At 37.7% G+C, this 22,369-nt stretch overlaps 3 protein-coding genes and 1 non-coding gene across 7 annotated transcripts in view; 2 read left to right on the top strand and 2 right to left on the bottom strand.

Moving 5' to 3' along the window:
• The window catches only part of LOC128890732 (hexokinase type 2), a 29,478-nt gene extending 16,698 nt beyond the window's left edge, over positions 1-12,780 (bottom strand). Inside the window, exon 1 of one of the 2 annotated variants that reach the window (XM_054149523.1) lies at positions 12,585-12,780. In XM_054149523.1, the coding sequence (XP_054005498.1) occupies positions 12,585-12,641 (57 nt within the window). In that variant the 5' untranslated portion in view covers positions 12,642-12,780. Of the gene's footprint in view, positions 1-9,841; positions 10,131-12,584 lie in introns of those variants that run through there. The other variant, XM_054149513.1, reaches the window with a different exon arrangement.
• Positions 12,781-13,357: 577 nt separating this feature from the next.
• LOC128890743 (BRISC complex subunit FAM175B-like) lies at positions 13,358-17,500 on the top strand. Its single transcript, XM_054149547.1, has 7 exons — positions 13,358-13,497; positions 14,359-14,524; positions 14,686-14,776; positions 15,020-15,332; positions 15,403-15,543; positions 15,683-15,998; positions 16,081-17,500. The coding sequence occupies exons 2-7, from the start codon at positions 14,438-14,440 to the stop codon at positions 16,498-16,500; spliced, it is 1,368 nt and encodes a 455-aa protein (XP_054005522.1). The 5' UTR covers positions 13,358-13,497; positions 14,359-14,437; the 3' UTR covers positions 16,501-17,500.
• On the top strand, positions 13,856-13,938 carry Trnal-cag (transfer RNA leucine (anticodon CAG)). The gene has a single exon. It is a non-coding gene; the product is annotated as a tRNA-Leu (tRNA).
• LOC128890674 (BLOC-3 complex member HPS1) lies at positions 17,499-20,825 on the bottom strand. Of its 3 annotated transcripts, none has more exons than XM_054149376.1 (8): positions 20,330-20,825; positions 19,944-20,209; positions 19,405-19,868; positions 18,563-19,190; positions 18,290-18,410; positions 18,096-18,209; positions 17,935-18,020; positions 17,499-17,856 (listed from the first exon to the last, which is right to left on the bottom strand). In XM_054149376.1, the coding sequence occupies exons 1-8, from the start codon at positions 20,447-20,449 to the stop codon at positions 17,679-17,681; spliced, it is 1,977 nt and encodes a 658-aa protein (XP_054005351.1). In that variant the 5' UTR covers positions 20,450-20,825; the 3' UTR covers positions 17,499-17,678. The 3 variants fall into 3 exon arrangements, with proteins under 3 accessions (XP_054005351.1, XP_054005342.1, XP_054005332.1); XM_054149367.1 differs by having other exon boundaries at positions 18,290-18,429; positions 18,564-19,190; XM_054149357.1 differs by having other exon boundaries at positions 18,290-18,435; positions 18,564-19,190; positions 20,330-20,824.
• Between the last annotated feature and the right edge of the window lie 1,544 nt (positions 20,826-22,369).

Raw genomic sequence — 22,369 nt, 5'->3', positions numbered from 1 at the left:
GACCGACGCTGGCGCGAATCGGCAATCGCGAAAACACTCATCGACGAGTATCTTTTATTTTTAGACGAAGGCGGCGCTAGAGTTGGAGTCGAAGATGGGTAAAATTCTCATCTGGAGAACAACGAATCTCGACCTATCGAACAACGCGCTATTTAGGATCTTCGGTTAAAATTTGAATCCATCACCCTTGTGTCAAAAGTAATAAAAATCCAACACACTTACATTCGCTGTTTTCCGTTCCATTCTCTTTTTAACCGTCGTGCATATGGCGATTAACAGTCGAAAGCGATAAGTCTTTAAATCGGCTTGTTTTGTTATATTGTTTAACAAAAATTTGATTTCCCTTGCGCGATAAGAGGATTAATAAACACGAGTACTTTCGTCCAATATTTTTAATCTTACGATGCCGATGACGATAAGTTCGATACTGCAAAAATGATAAGATGCTATCGCTCCATTTCAGATAGGATTGTGCTTCTACTTTTATTTGAAATTAAAAGCTGCTACTTTTTATAATGGAAATGTATGATTCAAAATATCCCAAATTTATTCGGTACAGGTGTAGTGGACTTGGAGGAATTGGACGCGATGGTTTCGTGCCTTTTCGTTTCACAGAACGGATTTCGTCATGCTAAGGCAAAAGAATGCGATCGGTGAATGCTACGTGTATAGACTCACGCGACTCCCATCCTTCCTGTGCATACGTGCGCGCTCGTGTATTTAGGGAATCAAAGCGGGAGGCGTTTAAAGGGTTATTCATCTACGGTTCAACTCTCGAAAATAATCCTCGAGTCGTGAATTTTTACAGGCAGTTTAATATTTGTTAGCCGTATAAATAGATACTTTCACTGGTACGTTTTCGACCACTCTTTTAACTCTCTGCACTGCAATCTTGAAGATGAAAATTCTTCATAAAGATGATTATTATAACATTTTCGCGAAGGAAATATTTTTGTAGCAATTTTAAAGGTTGTTTAATTTCGGTTTAATTTCGACCATGTTCGGTCGATACATTTGCATAAAGAATCATCTTCATACAGATTATTACTATACTATCTTCTTAAAAAAATATTTCATTAGCAATTTAAAATATTATACATTATTAGATGTACATAAAGAAACATTTTCATAAAGAGAATACTTCATAAATACCATTACTACATTATTTTTATAAAGGAAATATTTCTCTATCTACATATTAAACAATCTTTGCTCGTGAAAGCACTTTCTTTATGAAAACAAAAAAAAAATGAATATTCATCCAGTGACGAATGAAAAGTTTATCTGTTGTCCGTTATACGAGATTCAGATCCAGATAAGAATTTCCTCCAAATCCGATTCGACGAGTTTAAGTTCAACAGAATGTTTACCATGGCGTTAAACGATAACGAAAAATCGGTAACACTACAGCGGTCGAAATTGCACAGTAATATATATATATATCATGTTCGATCAGACATTCCACTATGATTCGATAACGGAATCGGTTTTTTCTATCACTAACAAGTTACCGATTGGGTCGAAAGCTTTTTATTTGCATTTCACTAATCCGCATTTCACTAATCCTTTATCATTTTATCTCCCCATTCCACACGCCGGAGGTTACTCTTTTATTTTTATGTGAAATTTTCATTCTATCAGATTTGAAAAAATGTTCACGAGTCGTTCGTTAAATTTCCAGTCCTATTACGATGATCAAAATCGACCTGCACTGTTTCGTAAATTTAAATACGATACTCTACGCGTAAACGACAGTGTTAACCGAGCCTGAGTCACTGTTAAAAGGACTTCTTTGTCCCCGTCGCGTTTTACATTTGCACAATAATAAATAGCGTCGCGTCATCGACGAATTTTCAATGAGTTCCTTCTCGGACGACGTAAACTCGTCGAATAGCGCGTTTACTAACGAGAGACAGTTTGCGTGTTACGTACTGGATGTTCGGGATCCGTGAGATGAAATCTACGATAAGCCCTCGGGCAACCCTACACACACACGTTGCTGAACATTGGATTCTCGTAAAACCAGAAGAACCTTCATCAGCGGTGTCAAGTACGTTTCCCAGCCAGTTCGCTCAATCTCAAGGAGACCGTTACGTGAGCTAGGACACGTAGAGATACACACAGATGTGAAACTGTTCGTTTCAGGGCCTCCGGTGAAATTCGCGCAGATCCTCGCCAAGATTTCGCTCCGTTCGCGCCTCTATCACCACTGTGCCCGTTTTTCTGACGGAAGACGCGGTCGCTAATAAGAAGTTGTTGGAAATGGTTATTTCTGAAACCTGGTGCCCCTAACAATTCTGGAATACTTTGTTTAACAACAAAAAATTGTCCCGTTGTGCTACAGTCACGAATATCACGTTGAACATCTGAACGATTTCTCATCGATCAAAGCGTACTCCTCGATTAGAATGTTTTCAGATGATCATAATCAAGAGCTCGTTTACAACTTTCTCAAATATTTACAAGGTGTTTTTGTAATAGATACGATCACGAGAAGATAGACCGGGTGCGTATCGACCCTTGGATCAGTTCCAGAGTTCGGAACAAAGTTCTCGAGTGCCTTTCCGAAAACTTTCCAGCTAGAAAAACACGAAAGTCACGAGGTGTTTTGACGCTAGTACTTATCTAAAATATTCCTGCGACACATGTCATTATCGTTCGCTAAGAATAGTATAAATCTGATCGATATCGATGTTTAATATCATCGTGTTATCAATGTTCAATTCTATCATTATTTTTATAGTCAAAGCTATAAAGCTTATATCGAAGTCGAAATCTGTAATGATCGAATACAGTTCGGTTGTAGGATCGGACCAGTGAATATTTGTGCAAAAACTAGACAAAATAATTAATTTAATCTACGTCTACGTGAAAACAGTTTCTTTTTTTTCCTGTTACGTTTGAGAGAGGTGCGAGTTCGCCTCTAGTTAAGAAATGTCAACGCTCGGGGGGAATCAATTGATATGCATCAGTCCGTCAGACACGCTTAACGGGGGTCAATTCGCCCCTCGTTTAGCGAAGTCAACGATCTGGGGAACCAATTGCACCTCATCAAACTCTCTCAACTCGGTGCAACGAATCACGTCGGTCGAAAGTCGCCCTCGATATGCACCCAAGCGCCATGCAATTGCCGATCACGTGACCGATCGTGATCGACACGCGGCATAAATAGCTGTACAATCAACCTTGTTTAACCCATCGACGCATCGAATCTAATTTTAATTCTGGAATAAGATGTTCACTTACAAAACGGTCAAAAATCGTGGACATTCATTTTAAGAAAACTGCACCGACTCGAACGACTTTAAGGCCAATTTTACTATCCATCGTAATAGAACGAAAAATATTTTCCTCAGACATTTTCTTCCAACTTCGATCCTAGCAGAGATACAGGAGGATCCTGTCTAAGAGGCGCGGGCTTGGAGTCGTGGCAATCGATGCTCGATTACCGTTACTTTTCTCATCTAGCTCCAGGTAAGCATCTCGAAGAAATAACGAAGATAGCCACGCGCCTCTTAGACAGGATTCACTGTATTCAGACGTTTCTTTGCGAGATAAATGGAGACTGAAACTTTCACTAGACCTGGGATGAGCAACTGGGTGGTCTTCGCGGGTGAAAACACGAGTTCCAGGTCCGAAGTCGTCGGCGAGCCACTACTACAGGCCGATCGATGTCACAACGTACAGTACTAGCATCACAGACACGCAATAGGAAGCGAAGGGAGACGAAATTCCAAGCTGATCGTACACACCTTGAATTTAATCATTCATAGTTTCGTTACCATAGGGAAAAATGAAATGAATTACATAATAGATTCATAAAACGTACGAAATTTCTGTGCACCGAGTATTCGAGTACTTAACTCTGCTCGAGTAGCACTCGATAGTTTAATTTGAATACTCGAGGAATACGGGTAATCAGGATAAGAAGTTTCAGGCGTACACGAGACCGGAGGCACGTGACGCAACCGTCGTGTGACGCTGCGTCAGATCGGTAAGAGTCGCGGGAGAACATTATGCGTGCAAAAATTGTAAACATGTACCTCGAGTCCACCTTTCTATCGGAACGCAAGCTGCAGGACTCGTAAGCAGACGTATCTATTCGCGGCGAGTCATTTTTTTTTCAGAACCACTCTTTTCGCAAATACAAGGTCCGGAGTACGAGGTCGTATCAGTACTCGATCTACTGCGCATTTAGGAGAAAAATCTACTTTGTTTTAACCGCGTCATGTCAGTCGATGAAAATTACCAAAGCGAGATAATTGTAAACATTCGCAAATCGTAGATTAATTTTGGTAGTATCTTTAAGGTGATTTATTCGAGATTCTTTTGTACTTTTTCGGATCAACCTTCCGTACTAGATCATTATACTAAGAAGGAAGTCACTGTTGAATTTTCGATTTTATTTTACTTTAACTGACCAAAAGTAATGTTGTCTCTAAACCGGTACGCATTGCAGTACAGTTTTTCTTTTTTTTTTTTTTTTTTTTTTTTATTAATTTAAATATATACGTCAGCGACGTTCCTTGGAAAAAATGATTACGTCCGTAGCTCTTGTTGCAACTCGCATGTACATAGTAGTTGCGCGCGAAGAGTTTGCACCCGAGGTCAAGGCGGGTGTCATTCTTTCGTAAAGATCAGCACAGCCCTAAGGAAATTTTGTCCTAAACATTCTTAGATAGCCACCTATTTTCTACGTCGCGTCTGGTGGCTGAGGTGAGTCCTGCGACCCCACGACGTAGCATCTAAAAGCATTGGACAGAGGGCCCTTCACGGAACTTTATATTTCAAATTGGCTTTCGCTAGTAAAGACAGTACGTTATAGTATAAGAAAATTAGTTTCTTATAACTGGGACCTTCTTAACTTCCAAGTGCAATTTTTTTATTCACGACTACTACATCGAACTACTATTACATCACATCTGGTCGTTCAGCGGTAAATATTCTTTTTGCCAAGTACACTATCTATCGACAAGACTTGTCGACGGACAATTTGATTACTATCGTTGTAACTCGTCGTGTCGAGTTATCTTAAGACGGATCATCGATGCTTGTAGCTCCTGTAATGACCGTATTAGCCATTCCAATGTGAACTCTCGATGAACGCTCGATCGTACGTACAAGTACTTATTCTGGATAATAAAATAGCATCCACGATTGTAATTTCTAATAAGTAACAGTGACGTATCAACGTTCGCGTTAATGAGAAACGAACGCAGGTCTTTCTATCGATATCTGAATAACTTGCATAACTTTGCATAACTTCCATGCCTTGCTTTAGGATTTTGTTGACTCAACGGGCGCCAGAAAATTCTTGTTTGGGAAACGAAGCTCTTAAGTCGAGAAACAGTTTAGGGTAACTACTAGACTGGGGATTTTGTGCACTTATTATGTAAACTAATATAACGAACATATGCTAAATTTAATGGAAAGGTATGTGTACCTATGCAAAACGAAATTGCAAAACGAACGATACGATTGTAATAATTGTAGAATGTATTCGACATACATTGTGTACATTTTACCTATGTTATATGTATTATTACACGTTATAAGTGCATAAGATCCGCAGTGTAGTAATCACGACTTGTATTATCCAGGGTGTATCGAGTGACTTTGAACATACAAAGGTCAATTTTGTTTTTCCAAGCGGGACTGCATAGTTTGTTAATTAAAAAGATAGTCGTTTCAAGGTTCAGTTCGAGTACATGCTACGAGAAGCAAGGTCACCAAAGGTCGAATCAACAAACGATATAATTTGTTGCAAATCCTTCCATAATTGAATTTTGATGAGTTAGTCTGTAAGACGTGACGAATAGAAGTAAAAATGTGTTGATAAACAAGCGAGACGTTCCCCAGGGTCGAAGGTTAAATTGCTTTCCAGTAGCAGCAACTATTATGCGCGACCTTTGGTGACCTTGAAGAACTTGTCATAGTAGGTTATCCGAGTCGTCTTTAAAGAGGTTGATATTTATATAAAAAAATATACATTCCACGCATCTTTGTGTTTAAAAAAACAATCAGGTCAAATTAGGGTTTATAATAACTCAACTTTTATTTGAAAAGCGATCAAGTTAGGAGATACACCCAGTATATTAATATCGTTCGTGGCACGAAATTTTTCAAATTTCTCTGGTAACAAGGCATAAATTTTGTGAAGCTCCTCTTTTCCACTGGTGTTTTTTTTTTTTTTTTTTTTTTTATTATGCCTTCGGTAATAAAGAAGACGAACGCATCAAAGACCAATATACCGAGTGAGTTACGAGACACGGAACACCTGAGTGTCTCCAACAGATTTGAGAATGCGAAAAAAATATGTATCCGTAGTTTACGAGCCAAAGGACAAATGTGTGGAAGATAATATTTGTCGTTTTTCGTCAAATATTTCCTGTTTAATTTATAGCCCCCCCAAAAAAAAAAAAAAAATAGATATTAGTCACGAACGATACGTTGACCTTCGAACGATCTTGGGTGAAGAAAATTTAAAGAGTATTCTTTGACTTCCAAGACTTTCAAGACGTTCAATGTGGTTGTAAGTGAATTCGCGACTTAAAAAATGAAAAAAAAAAAAAAAAGAAAAAAAAACTTTTGTCACGCGATCGAACCTCGGTGGAACTGTCGTAACAGTGGTCAGCGATGTGTCGCATAATTTTGTTAGGAAGTTATTGCCCGTCCGTACGTGTACAGTTTTTATCTTCCGTCACGGGTAATTACCACGGAACGAGGAAGCCCAGTTTTAAGATAAACGCGAACGTCGCACGAATAAAATCTCTGCTCGGTTCTTTTGCTAATAATTACGAGTGCTAGAGGGCACGCGTTATCATTATTCGGCGCCTATCTAAGAACCTAGCCCGATAATGAATACGTAAATCAAATAAAAACGACGACGATTCTTGCAACTTGACGAATTCTTTCATTCAAAAGTCTTCGCTGTTCAACGACCCCGTCGAAATCATGCAACATGTCTATTGAAATACTTCTTTATCGAACGCATAATTTACAAGCTGTCCAAGGTGAACACGTTTGGCGCGTCACCCTGTATATGAGAATTAATCCCAGTTTCGTACGTCACGTGCCGGACTTATCTGCATACCGCGTTACGATTCCTGGGGCACGGGTCTAACGTTAAACAAATCGAACGGTCGTTCTATCTAATTGTAAGAGTTCCTCCGTTTCATCTCCTAGGCAGAATTGAAATAACCAAGGTTATGGAGTCGATTCCCTATGATTTCTAATTTCTTAGCATTCGATTTTCTTAGGGTTTCTCTTAGCATCGCCTTAGCATTCTCCAAGACTCGAATTTTCGTGGTTAAAAAGGCTCGATGGGATATCGAGGATTGCGCACATTCAACGAAATTAATTACTGAAATGATTTAATTGCCTTTTGGGGGACGACGGGCACGCACATTTCATCGTCATTGTGTTTCTTGCAACACGGTCTCCGAACGATCACCGTGACAGGCTAGAAAGAAATTTATTTTCCTCTCAACGTCACGCAGAAACTAAATCCGCAGAGTACTTTGCGTATCGGCTATTCTTGGTCTCATAATTTACCAAATTTTCACCGGGAAGATATCCGTGCTCCATGGCTCCAAGAATGTCGGGTCAAATAATCGCGCGATCATCGCTGACAGACATTTTGAGTGCGAACGTCATCTTTGGAAGGACCTGAAGTTCGTCGAAACTCACCGCGTACAAAATTTTATCAAAGTATCGATAAAATGCTCTGATTAAAGCAAACGCTGTAAAGAGCTTCAAACAAGATAAAAAGAATCGTCGAAGACTTAAAGAAACCTAATGAAAATATTAATTAATTTATAATACAATATATTATATATAATATATAATGTTAATTAATTTAACCTTGCGTTATAGTATCGATTCTTTTTTTTTTTTTAAATTATATCTACGGATCCCACTCGACAATGGAAGAAAATATCAATAGAGAAAGAATCGTACATCGCGAACATACGATTAGTATTCTCGCAAAAGATTGCGCACGCACAATCTCGTTTTTCGTGGTAGTCTCGAATCTTTAGATTACGATAATTAAACGCGGATAAGACCACGCTCGCCCCGATTATGTAAGTTTAATAATCATCAAGGGACGTTTCGGCATATCTTATCCGAAACGATCGCGTCGCGATAATTAATGAAATATTCAACGTGGAATCGTTCGGACCTCGCGACGAAAATATGGTACGTTAACGTTCGGCAGCGGCAACGTAATTGTTGTGACTCGTGTGCCAACGTAGTTTCGTTTAAATAGAGAGACGGAGATGAGCACGCGAAACTCAAGGTCCGTTCGCTTCCTCCTCTCGTGGAGTTGCTGGCAGCGATTCGAATTCTCGACACTTGAACGAGGCGTCATTGTAAATAAATTGTAGTATAACGATACGATGCGCAACATAATCGCGTCAATAAAACAACGCGCAGAAACGCGACGGGCTTCCGTAATCACCGTCGCTAATAGAACCTAGATGATTCACTTATGTAAATGATAGGAAATTCAACAAGACGGAAAGTAAATCGCGCAGGAAGTGACTGGACTCGGGCCGAGTCACTCGACCATCCTCAGACTACGACGATCGCTCGACGTTAATTCGGAGTAATAAAGATTCCGACTTGGAAGAAGTTAAAATTTGCTATCCTTTAAAAACCTTTAAATTTCATATTGACTCGATCGTACTTTATATTTGTGTATATAGGTATACATAGTCGCTTTTATCTAACAAGCAAACACGTTGTGCATATCTAGGAATTGAAACTTAAACGAAAGCACATCTCATCTTCTAACAAGCTGAATAGAGAGATAGTATTTGTTTGACAAATGACACGATTTTCGAATTCCACGCCTGAAACTTTTGTCCGCTATTTTATATTACCGTCGATGTTTCATACATTTTTGCATTTCTGCACATTCTCACAGATTTCCACGTATCTGCATTTGCAATAAGCGCACAAACATCCGCAGCCTAGCGATAAGAAACACATCTCTAAAAGAGAGATGCTTCGGGAATACTCCAAAGTTCAGCTTGTGTCTACAAACGTTCGTCGCTGAACGCGAATTCGATCCATTAAAAATTCATACCTGGAAGTACTTAGCTAGACGTTTCGCAGGACTACGCCGCCTTTAAATTTACAATTAACCGAGCAAACATACAGTCGGTCCGATATATACACCTCGGTGTTTATTGAAGGAATTATCTCAAAATTTTAACGATAGGTATGATGTCTCCAAATAAATTGTTCGCTATATACAATAATGAATGTTTGTGAATGTATAACGAAAAAAAAATATATATATGTCTACTTTATTTTATTCAAATATATACTTGTATTATTTATATGTATATACATACAAGTCTACAATTTATCTATGTACATATTTATAATGAACCATTTACTTGAAAACATCGAATCTATATATTTAATTTAGACAAACTTCTTTAATAAACATACAGATTTATGAGACCGACTGTATGTAAGTGCGTATAAACACTCTACGTCTCTTCGAGCTACTAAATCTCACTCCTACAAAAGAGACTCAATCGAAGCACACCTCCACAGGTCAGTTAGACTCTTGGACAAGGACGTGTCGCTTCCAAAACTCGCGAGCTAAAATATGTAAATGCATATAAACACTCTACGTCACTTCAAGCTACTAAATCTCACTCCTACAAGAGAGACTCGATCAAAGCACACCTTCGGATCATCTGGCCTCTTTGACGAGGACATGTTGCTTCCAAAGCTCGCGGCTATTTACACACGTACGTACGTCGCTCTATTGCCGACATCTAATTGTCAGCACCTATGTAGTTCCCCGTGTGCGAAATGTTACCTCGTCAGACGGCATCGAGCCGGCGAAGTCGTTGATGGATCTCAGCACGGGTGTACCGGAAGTGTCCGTCTTGCTGTAGCACTTGCAGATCCTGCTGAAGAGCGACCTGTTCTTAGTCTTCATCCCGAACCTTGACCCAGTGATCCCGTTCGACGTCTATCCCGCTAGCTCTCACCGTTGTACTGACGAGCGCAAACCGATCGCTTCGCGACGTTCTCATTGACCTCTGGCTTATCAACGCGCAACATGAATCCAGATCGTGCCGCGCGAGAAGAAAAAGGACCCAGGCAAGCGTATCGCAACGGACCGTGTTCGAACCATGTTCCTTCGCTGGAATCCTTCCCCCTCCAACCCCTTATCAAACGATCTCACATTGCGCCTGAGCGAAAGTTCCACGGTCAAGGCGCCCCATCGTGCGACCGCCTCATCCCTCCTTCCCCTACACACCCCCAAAATCCAAGTTCAGCTTCGAATCTCTAGCTGCGTGGAATCGATAAACGAGGCTGGATTCCTCGCGTCGCGAGACCAGGACGCTTGGGAGCCACTGCATTTTTGGTATCCAGGTGTCTATTCGTCGAATCACCTCTCAAGTTGTCCGTACTTATCACCATCGAGATTAAATATGTATATCTCTGTCGCTTGAACCAAGTCCGTGACAACTTGAAACAACTTTCGTCCGTCAGTTGGTCGAAACTTCTGTCTCTTCACTTGTCCTACACTGTTAAATACCTGCGACAACCCGAAGGACGATACCCCATTTGCAATTTATATCAACGTTCGAATATACTTCAATATATCACTTCGTGACGTTCGTGATTCGTATAATCATTCCACGCATTACACGGTCGTTTTAACGCACATGTTTCCGCGAAGCCTTAACGCGCATTATCAAAGCGACGCGCTTTAATTACACCGTTCTATCGATCCCTTTGTAGCGTTGCTCGATAGATATTTTATTACACTGTCGTTTGCTTTCTTCAGACCTTAGAGGATCAACATCGAGCGACGATAATGACAGTTAATTCCTCTTGTAAAATTAGACGCAACGTTTTATAGATATCATAAAAGCAGATCATATGCGTAGTTTTATCGGGGCGTCTTAAATGCGCGATATTCCTTAAACGAGGTATCAAATGACTGATCACGAGACTTCGACGACGGATTATCGTAAGCAAAAGAGTAATTTACGATTAAATCCTTCCTGTTCCTGGAACTGCTTTATCCGTATCGTGATAAATTTTCAAGAAACTATAGCAAAAGCTTCAATTACGCAGAGTCGCACAAGCAGCCGATCGATTTCGAAGCCGCGAGCTCTACGTCGCATGTGACGCTCTATTGCAATAATTAAGAATGTGATTTTCAATCGGGCGCGCAGGGAGCACGCGCGCTTGCTCGCCAGCTTCACCTCAGCTTAGTGACCTGCATCCCTTTTTCGCTTAATCTTTCAATGAACACGCGTGCACGATCTCGAAACCTTTATAACACGTTACACTGTATCAAATATATCGATACAGCCTCACGAAACTAGGCTAAACGATTCTTTCAAAATGATCGACTTCGAAGAGCTAACGAGAAATACTTTCACCATTTTAAACGGTCCAAATAAAAATGAATAGTGTCGATACGAAATTATTATGTTAATTTATTAAGAAATTGTACTAATTCAAAGAGGGAATCGGGTCACGTAGACCGAAGTATATTAAGATATCAACAAAGTCAGCAGATTAAAATAAAGTTCCAACGCTCCGTCGTCCCACGGCGATATTTATAATATTCCCAACGTTGGTGGCGCTGCGTCAGCCCGCGTGAATATGCGTCACGCGAAAGACATGAATGAAAGCTCTCCCTCTTCCTTTCTCTTTAATCTCATCCGTGGCCGCGCGAACTTCGTCGCTAGAGTCACGAATCTGCGGGCTTGTGTCCTCGTTCGAAGATCGACACGGTAGCCAAATGACACGCAAAATAATATTGGTTTCGTAACGACCCTAGCTGACCCATTTTTCATCAAACTTCACGTTCCTTCGAGAAGAGGACTCGCGAATTGGGACCCAGCAATATAGTTAGCGATCCTTTCCAATGAGATTTAAAATTTTTAGATGGAATACAAATATTATGCTTCAAGAAAAATATTGGTACCGATGGAAAGATCGCGACGAAGGTAGTAAGAGACTCGGTCAGTTTTCTTTGAGATACAGTTTAGGGCATTCCGCGTTAGATTGTCACGAGCTCGAGACTTGCCTGTGACAAGCTAAAAGGGAGATTACCTTGGATAACGAATGATAGAAACGGTGGAGATTTAGGGAATATCGTGTTTAATTTTTGAACATTTTTAGAAGATTAATCTATTAACATTGATCACCTACATAACCAATATAACCAAGTAACGAGTTACTTTACCTCGACCTCGCACCAACACACGTCTAACCAAAACACGACTTCTAAATTCTTCCAGATTAATCTTTCGTGCCCCAAACAGTACATTTCTCCCTCTCGATCCTCGCCACGTAAAAACGACACACAACCTAACCAACTGCATTCGTCCCTGACTCCCTCGATTAACCTGCGAGTATCCTACGCAGGTTAACACGCGCGTCACCCAATACCCTCCGTAAGGGTTCGTGTTACCGGCGTCGTTGCGTTCAATTAACCAGCTTTTTCGCGCATTATCCGCGCCTCTTACGCAACCAGGGAAAAGTCAAGGACGCTTACCAACGTACAGGGACGAAAACGTGGCTGGACTTACCGCAGGGTCCACGTCTTCCCATTTCTCGTGCACGTAATCCCATTTTTCTTCAGTCATGGTCCAGTCCAGAAACCGTGGAGGGGGATGGGCAAGCGCGACTCCGTGAAACGGCGAAGAGCCGAGAAACGGGAGCGTCGATCGTCGAGAAGCAATCACGGAGCTCCACTAGAGATCACTAAAAGCTTACATCACGCTATCCTCGAGCCCTACATCGAATCTACTTCGCGTGGCTAGAAATACAAGCGCGTCGCTTACAAGTGAACACGGATATTTTGGGCCACGGTTCGCGCGCGTACGCGACGCCGAGAATTTCTCGCGATTTCTTCTTTAGCACCAAAAAGTTCTCACAGGTGTGTCCCATTCAACCATTTTTCTTACTTTTTAGGAAAAGCTACGGTTACAATTTTTGGTCACTTCGTTAAGTGATTCTAAATGCATCCGTTGGTATTTTTACGTTCACTGACTTGGGAGATTAGGTTTTCCTTCTCCAAGCTATGCATCGGGCAAGGATAATGTTACCTTACGAGTTTTTCTTGCTTAGTCACAGGTTTTAGGGGGGACAGAACAAGAATTAATTCGGTAGAGCCCCGATCGCTCAAGTCTTACATGCTATTCTCCGTTTTTAGTAGCTGCTCGACGTCAGAGGACCCCCTTCCCTCTTACACATTTAAAATACCGATAATTTTGATAAGGATCTAAATTACAAAAATATCTACCCGTGCTGGAAAAGTTTAAAAGGCGCGCGAGTTTCACTAGCGCCAGTGGAAACTGGTGGAGGCTGTTGAAACTCGAAGGGACGCGATAAGGGGAATCCCCTAAAGAACTCATGGGAGTATTATAACATAACCGTTCGTAACTCCAAAAGCGTTGAAGAAATTAAAGAAACTGTAAGAACTTGAGCCTGTGAGAATTGGTATGTACCTATTGCGTTAAGTTATTAATATCGTGTTACTCGAATAAATGAAATCGAATCTATATGAAATGCATATATACGTACCATCGAATGTGACGAAACGTGTTATTTATTAGGCATCTATGAATCGGCCATTTAATTGTCATCAATAAAACTTTCATTTTTTTTTAAATTTACGATTATTATAATACCATACGCAATTAAATGTGGAACGTAAAAGAAAGAGATAATGGTATATACATGTACTTCAATGTATCAAACGTTGATCGAGAAATGTTTTTAGTCCAAATTTTGTATGTTTATACGTATAAATGGTCTTCCATGTGTCTTATCAGTGCATTAATAACCAGCATTCACTGTCAGGATGGCCGAGCGGTCTAAGGCGCTGCGTTCAGGTCGCAGTCCACATTGTGGGCGTGGGTTCGAATCCCACTTCTGACAAGAAATATCTTTTGGACGTTTTGGATCACGTTGGAATTCTTAAAGTAATGAACATCGTATCATATCATTATTGTTACGTTCGTTTCGTGTAGCGTTCTACTAATTAAAAGAAACAATTGAGTCCTTTCCAATACATCGTCACGTTCTCTATGCATTTCTTTGTTACGATCGAGAACAATAATCGTTTCTCTCACTGGAAACTTGTAATATCAAGTTTATTTAACAAATGATCGAGCAAAGGCGAGAACGTCTAACGCTCCACAATTGTTTTTATTCTGCCGTACGAAGCAACAGTTTCGAGAATTCAGAAATTTGATAAAAGATTGTAACTTTAAAGATTATTTGAATACTTTTCCTACATTCTGATCGATCGACGATGAGTTCAGTAAATTATTTTAACAATAGAATGTATTGTTACAGGTGTAACGCGGTAGAGTCGGACAGCGTGACGGTAGAAAGTCAAACAAAATAGCCAAGTTTCTAACAGTTAATTGTCAATATGGCGGACAGCGATTTACTCATCACGATTTCGGGCGCTGCTATGTCCTTACTGTTTTACGAAAATGTTCGTAACACCGGAGACCAGGTAAAGGATGTTTCTCGTCTTTTGATCGTCGTTGATAATGCATTACGCTTTTTGCAATTATTTACTCGACGAAACGCACAACCTTAGCAACTTAACCTCAAAGATTTCTAACCTCAAACAAAGAAATAGAAAACATTGAAACAATCGAATTTTGGTTCTAGATGGGCTTTTTACTAGGAGAGAATCTAGAGTTCGTATTTAAAACATACAGTGACTCTGATAATCAGATCGAAACTGTGAAGAAACACAACAGTAAATATACTCAATCGTACAGTCGTACCCCGCAGTTGCGATAGGTTAGGTTTTGACCTGTAACGTTAACACAACTGAATACATAGTAAATAATCCTTTTGTGGTTTTGTTTTCGTTGTCTCAACGAAACGTGTACCACAGTAGAGTATCCTTATTCAGGATCATTGTAGAGCGGGTTACGTCTGTAGTTTATTACAATGCAAATACACAGTCATTTCTGAAATAATGTTTTGTTGTTTTTAGATATCGAAACTGTAATTAGTTGCCCATTGCCAGATCTATTACATGATTCAATTGGTAGAATTGATAAAGAGAAATTGAAGGATTTTATGCGTGAGAATAGCAAACAAGTTATAGGTTGGTTTCGCTTCAGGCAAAATACAGATTTGGTCCCCACTCTGAGGGATAATATATTACACAAAGAGTTTGCATCGTATTTTTCTGGAGGCAATGGTATCAACAAAGAGTTCTTTGTTATGTGTATGTTAAGCTCGTCAACAACCAATGCAAGAGGCACACATAAATTTAAACATGTCTTTTTAAGACACAGAAAGGGGTAAGTGGAAACTATGATTATTTGATTACAATTTTTCTATTCAAAATAACAAAGCAATTTGTTTTTATAGGGCATTTGAACCAGTTCCTTTAAGGATATATAACTTGGGAAGTCGTCTATTTACACACGATGGTTCAGATTATAAACCTACTCCTACCAAAAAATCGTCAGATAGGCCAGATATATTTACCAAAGTAATAGAATCTTTAGAGTAAGTTTGTCATAATATAACATCTACAAATAATAATATTCTTCAATGGTTACTTTATGTTATAATATATCATGTAATAGTATTCTTATATACCCAGTGTTTTTAAAACACTAGAACTTACATACCTATCTATTTTTAGTTTAAACCTCGCAAAGACGTCTGGACTCGACTCTGTTATTACTATACAAAAAACTGCGGAGGAATATTTAAGGGACCTAATACCGGAATTATGCGAATCTGATCTCGAAGTGGCAAAGCTAGAAAGGCAAATCAAGGAATTCAAACTTAAGAGACAAGCTAAAGTCAATGGTAGTCCAAATAATTTGCATAAAAATTACGAAGAACCTAACAAAAATTCTGTTAGCGACGAGAGGCGAATGGCAGAAAAAATGTCTCCTCCAAGAATTGAATCTCCAGATAATGCGCGTGACGATCGAACTTGTTCCGCTACAACTGTACGTATCACATCACGTCCAAATGTACCTTTACTCCGACTACAATCTTACTAAATCGTCGATATTTTTCATTTTGTTTCAGAGTCAAACTTCTATTCTCAAATCAAGAAATACAGCAACGTTTACTGAAAATTCAATCGCTCGAGTGAAAGTCGACGATACGGACATCATGGCAGTAAAGAACAAACGCTTTCCGATTCAGGACTCGGAAATAGTAAAGGAATCGATTTGTAAAGGCGAAGCAACCGCGTATGGCGTTGGCAGAGGTAGAGGAAAACTAATGTACGAAACTCAACCAAAACTAAAGAAACCTGGGAAAACTTCCATATCGAATAATCCGACACGAAGTAATAGTGAGAGGACTTTGCATACTCAAGTGCCGCAACAAGAATCGCCCGAAGCGAATTGTGTACAAAATACATCCTCGGAAAGGTGTTACAGTCAAATTGTAAAAAAAAAGATGGACAATACGCGCAAATCGGATACGACAAATAATCATTAAATAAGAATGCGTTCACTTATTTTTAATTTTCACTGGAAAGCTTTATAAGAATATACTTAATTTATAGCTTATAGCTATAAATTATTTATAGCTTTATAAGAATAACTATAGAACATTTTCTGCAAAAGAGAAAGGATCGGCAGGAGTTTTAGAGCGCTTACGCGTGTACGCATTGTAAATATTTCTAATATGTAAGGAAAAGTTTGTTTTTAGAACATTTGAATCCTATCGAAATGATGAAATGAAGACGCTGTTGTAACGGGTTCATGGTATCGAAGCTATGCATCGTAAAGTGGAGAGGCATCATAGACTGAACTACTGAATAGGTTTTAACGCGTTCTTATGGATGTTCTACGTATAAAAATACTTTTAACAAATACTTACATTGAAACTTTTTTTTACTATTCTAATAATATTTTGATCACGTCCCTAAATATTTACAATGCTCTGTAGTCTAGATTCATTGGCAAGGGAAGAGAACTCGAAAATTTAGATCTTGCAACATCATGCGCAAATATTTCACCTCGTAACCTAAAACTATTTTTTGTTGATAATCGAAAGTTGTAGCATGTATAATATTCGTGTAACTGCATACAAATAATGAACGAGAATTTATGCTTTTTTAGTTAGTGTTACGCCAATCTTCATAGTTGAATAAGAAGAGAATATATAAATTGATTATATCTATGAAAAGAAATTACGAAAAGGTATTTTTATATAATTTTACAAAATATAAAATTTCAACTGTAAGGGTTGGCAATGAAGGTGATTCGAAAAAGCATAGATTTATTTACCTGACACCAACAAAAAATAATTTTACATTACGAATGAATCACCTTTCTTTGTGCAAAATTTTCTGAATTTCTAAATTCTCCGTTTCTCATTACGAATTCCCATGAAACTTTGACATTATCGTACAGTATATGTTCTTTTCCATACATTTTTAAATTGTGCCATTTCATTTCTAAGTAGTATTTCAACTAAAAAAAATAAATACAAATGTTTTGCATTATCATATTTTATAAATATTAAGTTAATACATGTGATAAGTACTTTATAAATAATTAAAAATCTTTTAAATAGTTTTTTTTTTAAATACTAATCGTAGCATAAGGTATATTCTTGTTAATGGAAAAATTTAGTTTTTATCTGTACAGAAATACTTTGACGGAATGTTATTAAAGAATGTCGGCAGGATTATTCGGAACGCCTGTAACTTCCCATATCGTAGCTGCGAGTCTCCTCGAATGTTCTAAAACACAGGATGACGTTGCCAAACCCAGATGAACACAGTATAGCTCGTAGATTCGGATTTTATTAGCAGATAATTTTGGGAAGTACGTTTCAGCCAATTTTCTAAAAGTAATTACATCAGCAAAATATGTGTGAGTTTCGAGTAGAACGAGAAGAAAATTAAATAACGATGACACAAACCTGTAATAATCACCACAAAAGATACCTGGTACAGAGAAATTTTTTATTATGTGACTTAAATAAGCTTTGCATTTTAATGGCGAACCCTGCAAAATATACACGTGATAAAATCAATATAAAATCGATACTCTTAGTACTCTTAAGTGATAGTATTCACTTACAGAACTGTCCTCAAACCACAAAAAGTAAGCATAATTAAATGTCGTATCTTTCCACATGACAGATAAGTGTCCTTCTTCTAAATGCATTCTGCTTTGTTTGACCATATTCCAAATCTACGGAAATAGTGCTTTCGTTAGGTCATATCTCATCAAAAAATTCTCTTGATTAATCAGTTTGAGTTTCAACGAGCTACCTTCTTTGTTGTAAGAGTTAGAGTTTCAGGATTAGTGAAGTCTAACGTCGGAGCCGTCAGTCGATGCGTGGTTCGGTCTATGTATATAAAATGTACAAGGCCTGGAAATTCTTCTAGATATTTATTGATCGTTAGGGAAGTTCTCGTAGATTATGTGGCATTAAGGAGCTATATTTTCATATAGAATTTATCGCGAAAAATTAAAAAAAAAATATATATATATATATATATATATAAATAAAACAGCAAGCTTAAGTAATTGCGAAAGGATATGATCCGAGAGTGAAGTTCTTCAGTGCTTTCACTTTAAGAAAATCGCTGAAATCGTTTAACTTTTGACGAACGAGTCTTCCTACCGTAGTGAGCACATCGACTCCTTGTTTTAAAAAGTTTTTGTCAAAGCACGTTAATCTATATAATTCTTTTAAGTTATCCGTGAATCCAGATGTATTCGATTCAATTTGAAGTATAGATTCGGGATCCCTAGATTTTAACAAGTCTACATATTTTTTTCGAAGTAACTCCCACTTCAATTGCAATCTTCTCTGACACATGTCGACGTCGTTACTGACATTTGCTCTGTTTTTCTTAATTCCATCTAAAGCCTTCTTCATTGCCAAGTCAAAGTTTTCAAATGCAGGCCTCAATTCGTCGATGTCCCTTTGAAGTTGCAATCCGTTTATTACGTTTAAATAATTGAAGCTATCGTACAATCCCGTCGATGTGGCTAGATTAGTCACCTCGACTATCATCACAAGATTGATACCCTCTGCTAATTCAAAGATGTGAACCGCATTGGCGGTGTAATCGTGCTCAGACCCAAGTAATATCAAGTGGCTGGATAAATCGTCGTCGGTTAAAGAATATAAACCTTCGGTGATGGAAGACTCTCTTGAACCTCCTACAATTAAGTAACATGTCTGTGCACAATGTCTAACCAGTCAGTGAAGAACTTATGATGGTAAAAATCATAATAAATAAATAGATCTATTAATAACTCAGAAATAATATAGATGGCTGTTTGGTTTAAAAATCTAAACAATGTCTATATTATTTACAAGTTATAGTTATTAAAAATTTTAGAGCAAAAGAATACCACGAATTTACAATCGTACTGAATAAATCTGTAATGTCTTCTGAAGTAGGATTGGCAAGCTTAGCCCCAAAAGCTATTTGTTCCTCTTTCAAAGAACTGGATTCAGGCAAAAGAATATCACTGTAGTCATCATTATTGCCATTTGTTGCAGACTGACCCTTTCTTTTCTGATCAACCACCCAACACATGAGCACCATCAGTAATATGTCAGAAGCATACAAGTCGTGAGCATTTTTACTAGAGTACAATGAAAGAAACTTTTGTTCTACTAATATCAAGATGTGTACGTTAGAAAATTCAGACTGTGCCTTTAATTTATCACAGGCATCGTTTAATACTCTTAATATCGCTACACCCAAATCAGTATTTATGGATAATTGCTCTATGGCTTCTGTGAGCATGCTTTGTTCGCACATTCTTAAATGCACCCATGCATCTAATAAAGAAGATACTAAGCAAACTTTCTGTCTGCTTATCTTTAGTCTAAAATCAGTTTGTACTGTAGTAATATATATGGAAGTAATTTTTACAAACCGATAGCATCTTACTTAAACTTACATTCCAACATCTGGTCCACAGACATGTCTTACAATTGCTACACAAACACCTAATGTTCTTTTCATCAACTCCACCTCTTCCATAGAAATATAGATGAAAGTATATCCCATAAATTCATCGAAAACCATGTTTGTACCATCATTGCACCTCATCGAAGTATAAGAATTGCCAAATTGAGAAGCCATGATATGTTGAGAGGTAACAATAGGTGAAAATAATTGCATTATCACATTTGGATTAAGTTTTGAATCCGTGTCATTGGCATCCTGCGTGTTAAATAGTTAATTTCATTACATCATAATGTGTATGTATAATTTTATTTTTGTTAAACTGTAACTTGCACGAAATAAAGATTGAATTTGCGAAAAAGTTCAACAGAAGCGTACCTTGTTTTCTGAGATCAAACCTTGAATTCTAGCTAACTTTTGAATGTGATTCGCAAATTTATTGTTGCACTTTGTGAAGAGAACATCGTTGAGATGATCGAAGATAAGAATGCCCTTCATTGTACAGGTAAAGTAATTGTATTTCTTTTGGAATGTTACACGGTTTTATCAATCAATATTTATTAATACATTAATACTCGTTTTCGCGTTGCATCGGTTCGTGAAGTTAATGCAGTGTTTCATTCTTAAATATCAAGTTGTTCAATGCGAACGTTACGCCCACCAGCCATTTCGTTCACTGCTCGTGGGCAACTATTTATAGTTAAACACGTTTAACTGGATTTATGCGGATAAAAAAACGTAAACCAAGTTAATTATCTACTGTACGTGTCGACTATTGTACGGTAGATGTCCTCAATCAGCGTTAAATCTAGCGCATAATTCGAACGCTCGTGAAAGTAATGATTACAGATTTTTGAATGAATGTTTAATGATATAAATTATGGTTGGAGGATTGTCCTTATTGGTTAAACAATAATATAAAAAAATTCGATTTGCATATGTCCAAAATGGTCTAAAAAAGGTAGGCCAGCGATTTCATGGGCACGATATATTAGCGCTGCGTAGCGGTGAATAGAACGAACTAAACTCAGACTGATTGCAGGCTACCTGTATGTCAACACTGACTTTAATCTCATTTTTTCAATATATACACGCAATTTTACATCATGCCAGGCATATTGTTTATTAAGTAGACATTAAACTTTCATTTGATGGGCAGAGAAGGGTTCAAAATTAATTATTTAACAGAGAAAAAGGCAAATAACGTTGGTGTAAATAAGATCTTGGAATCAGTTTATTTTGAAATTATTGAAGAAAGTAGGAATCATGATAACAATAATTAATTAAAATTATTATTTTCCGATGTAAACGCCATCTGGTGGTAAAATGCCGAACTAATTTCGGAGTTTGGTCAGCGCCTCTATCGGGAAAACGTCCAAGTTTGTCCTCGATTAGTTCCTACTGTTGATGCTAGATGGCGCCATTTGTTTATTTAAAAAAGAAAAAAAAAGATTCAAGGGTTAAAAAATGATTTTCATTCATATTTTAGTACTACAATGTTTGTTCACAAATTTTTTATAGGATATATAACTTTTTTAAAAAAATAAACAAATGGCGCCATCAATGGTGCCCCATGAAATCGCTAGCCGAGTTTTATTATTATAATAAATAAAAAAAAATAATTTTTTCTACCATATCTTATGTCATTAAATATTAAAATTATTGTTAAATTGAAATTCATAGATCTGCATTCAACATCAAATGATGAAAACGTTGGCAACGATCTAATTTTGTACAATTAAAGTTATAATAAGAAATGATACATTTACCAGATTTATTAGAAATCGCGGTCGTCCAATGGTTTATAAATATACTTCTTGTAATTGTGGAGAAGGTATTAATTAGAGTAATTAGTAAATATTAATTACAGAAAAGATAGGTTAGTGGTTTGAATAAATTTGAGTCGGTTTATATAAAGAATCAAACTTTTATTTCGACAATATTTCGCTGGCGCGATTTAAAATCCAAACGAATAAGGACTTATTCGACGAATTATTCGTTAACTTGCGCAGCATAAAATTTGGTAAGTTGATTAACACATGGCTACAACAGCGACGAAAAATTCAAATACATAATTTACAATTATGCTAAAATAAAACTACCCTGTATCAACGTGTAACGTATATTTTTCTTTCTTCGAATTCCAAATTTGCTATCGGGCGACTTAAACATACTCTTCCTTTGTTACACCAGGAAACGAAATACAACATTCAAGATTGGAAATCAATATTTCTTTCTTCGCCAACGTGAGAAATTAAAATCATACGAATAAAACTTTGTACAGAAACAACAAACTCTTGATTTAATGGACTGACTAATAAGTGTAACTCTCAACGGCTATTAGAAAATTAGATAAATATTCGAAACTCGTATCACTGTTTAAAACAAAAAGGTTCACAACTTTCGGTACGTTCAATT

The sequence above is a fragment of the Hylaeus anthracinus genome, unplaced genomic scaffold, assembly GCF_026225885.1.
Source record: "Hylaeus anthracinus isolate JK02 unplaced genomic scaffold, UHH_iyHylAnth1.0_haploid 0, whole genome shotgun sequence".
In the NCBI taxonomy this organism is placed as follows: Eukaryota; Metazoa; Arthropoda; class Insecta; order Hymenoptera; family Colletidae; genus Hylaeus; species Hylaeus anthracinus.
Note: the sequence above shows the minus strand (reverse complement) of the source record. Positions and strands in the feature narration are given on the sequence as shown.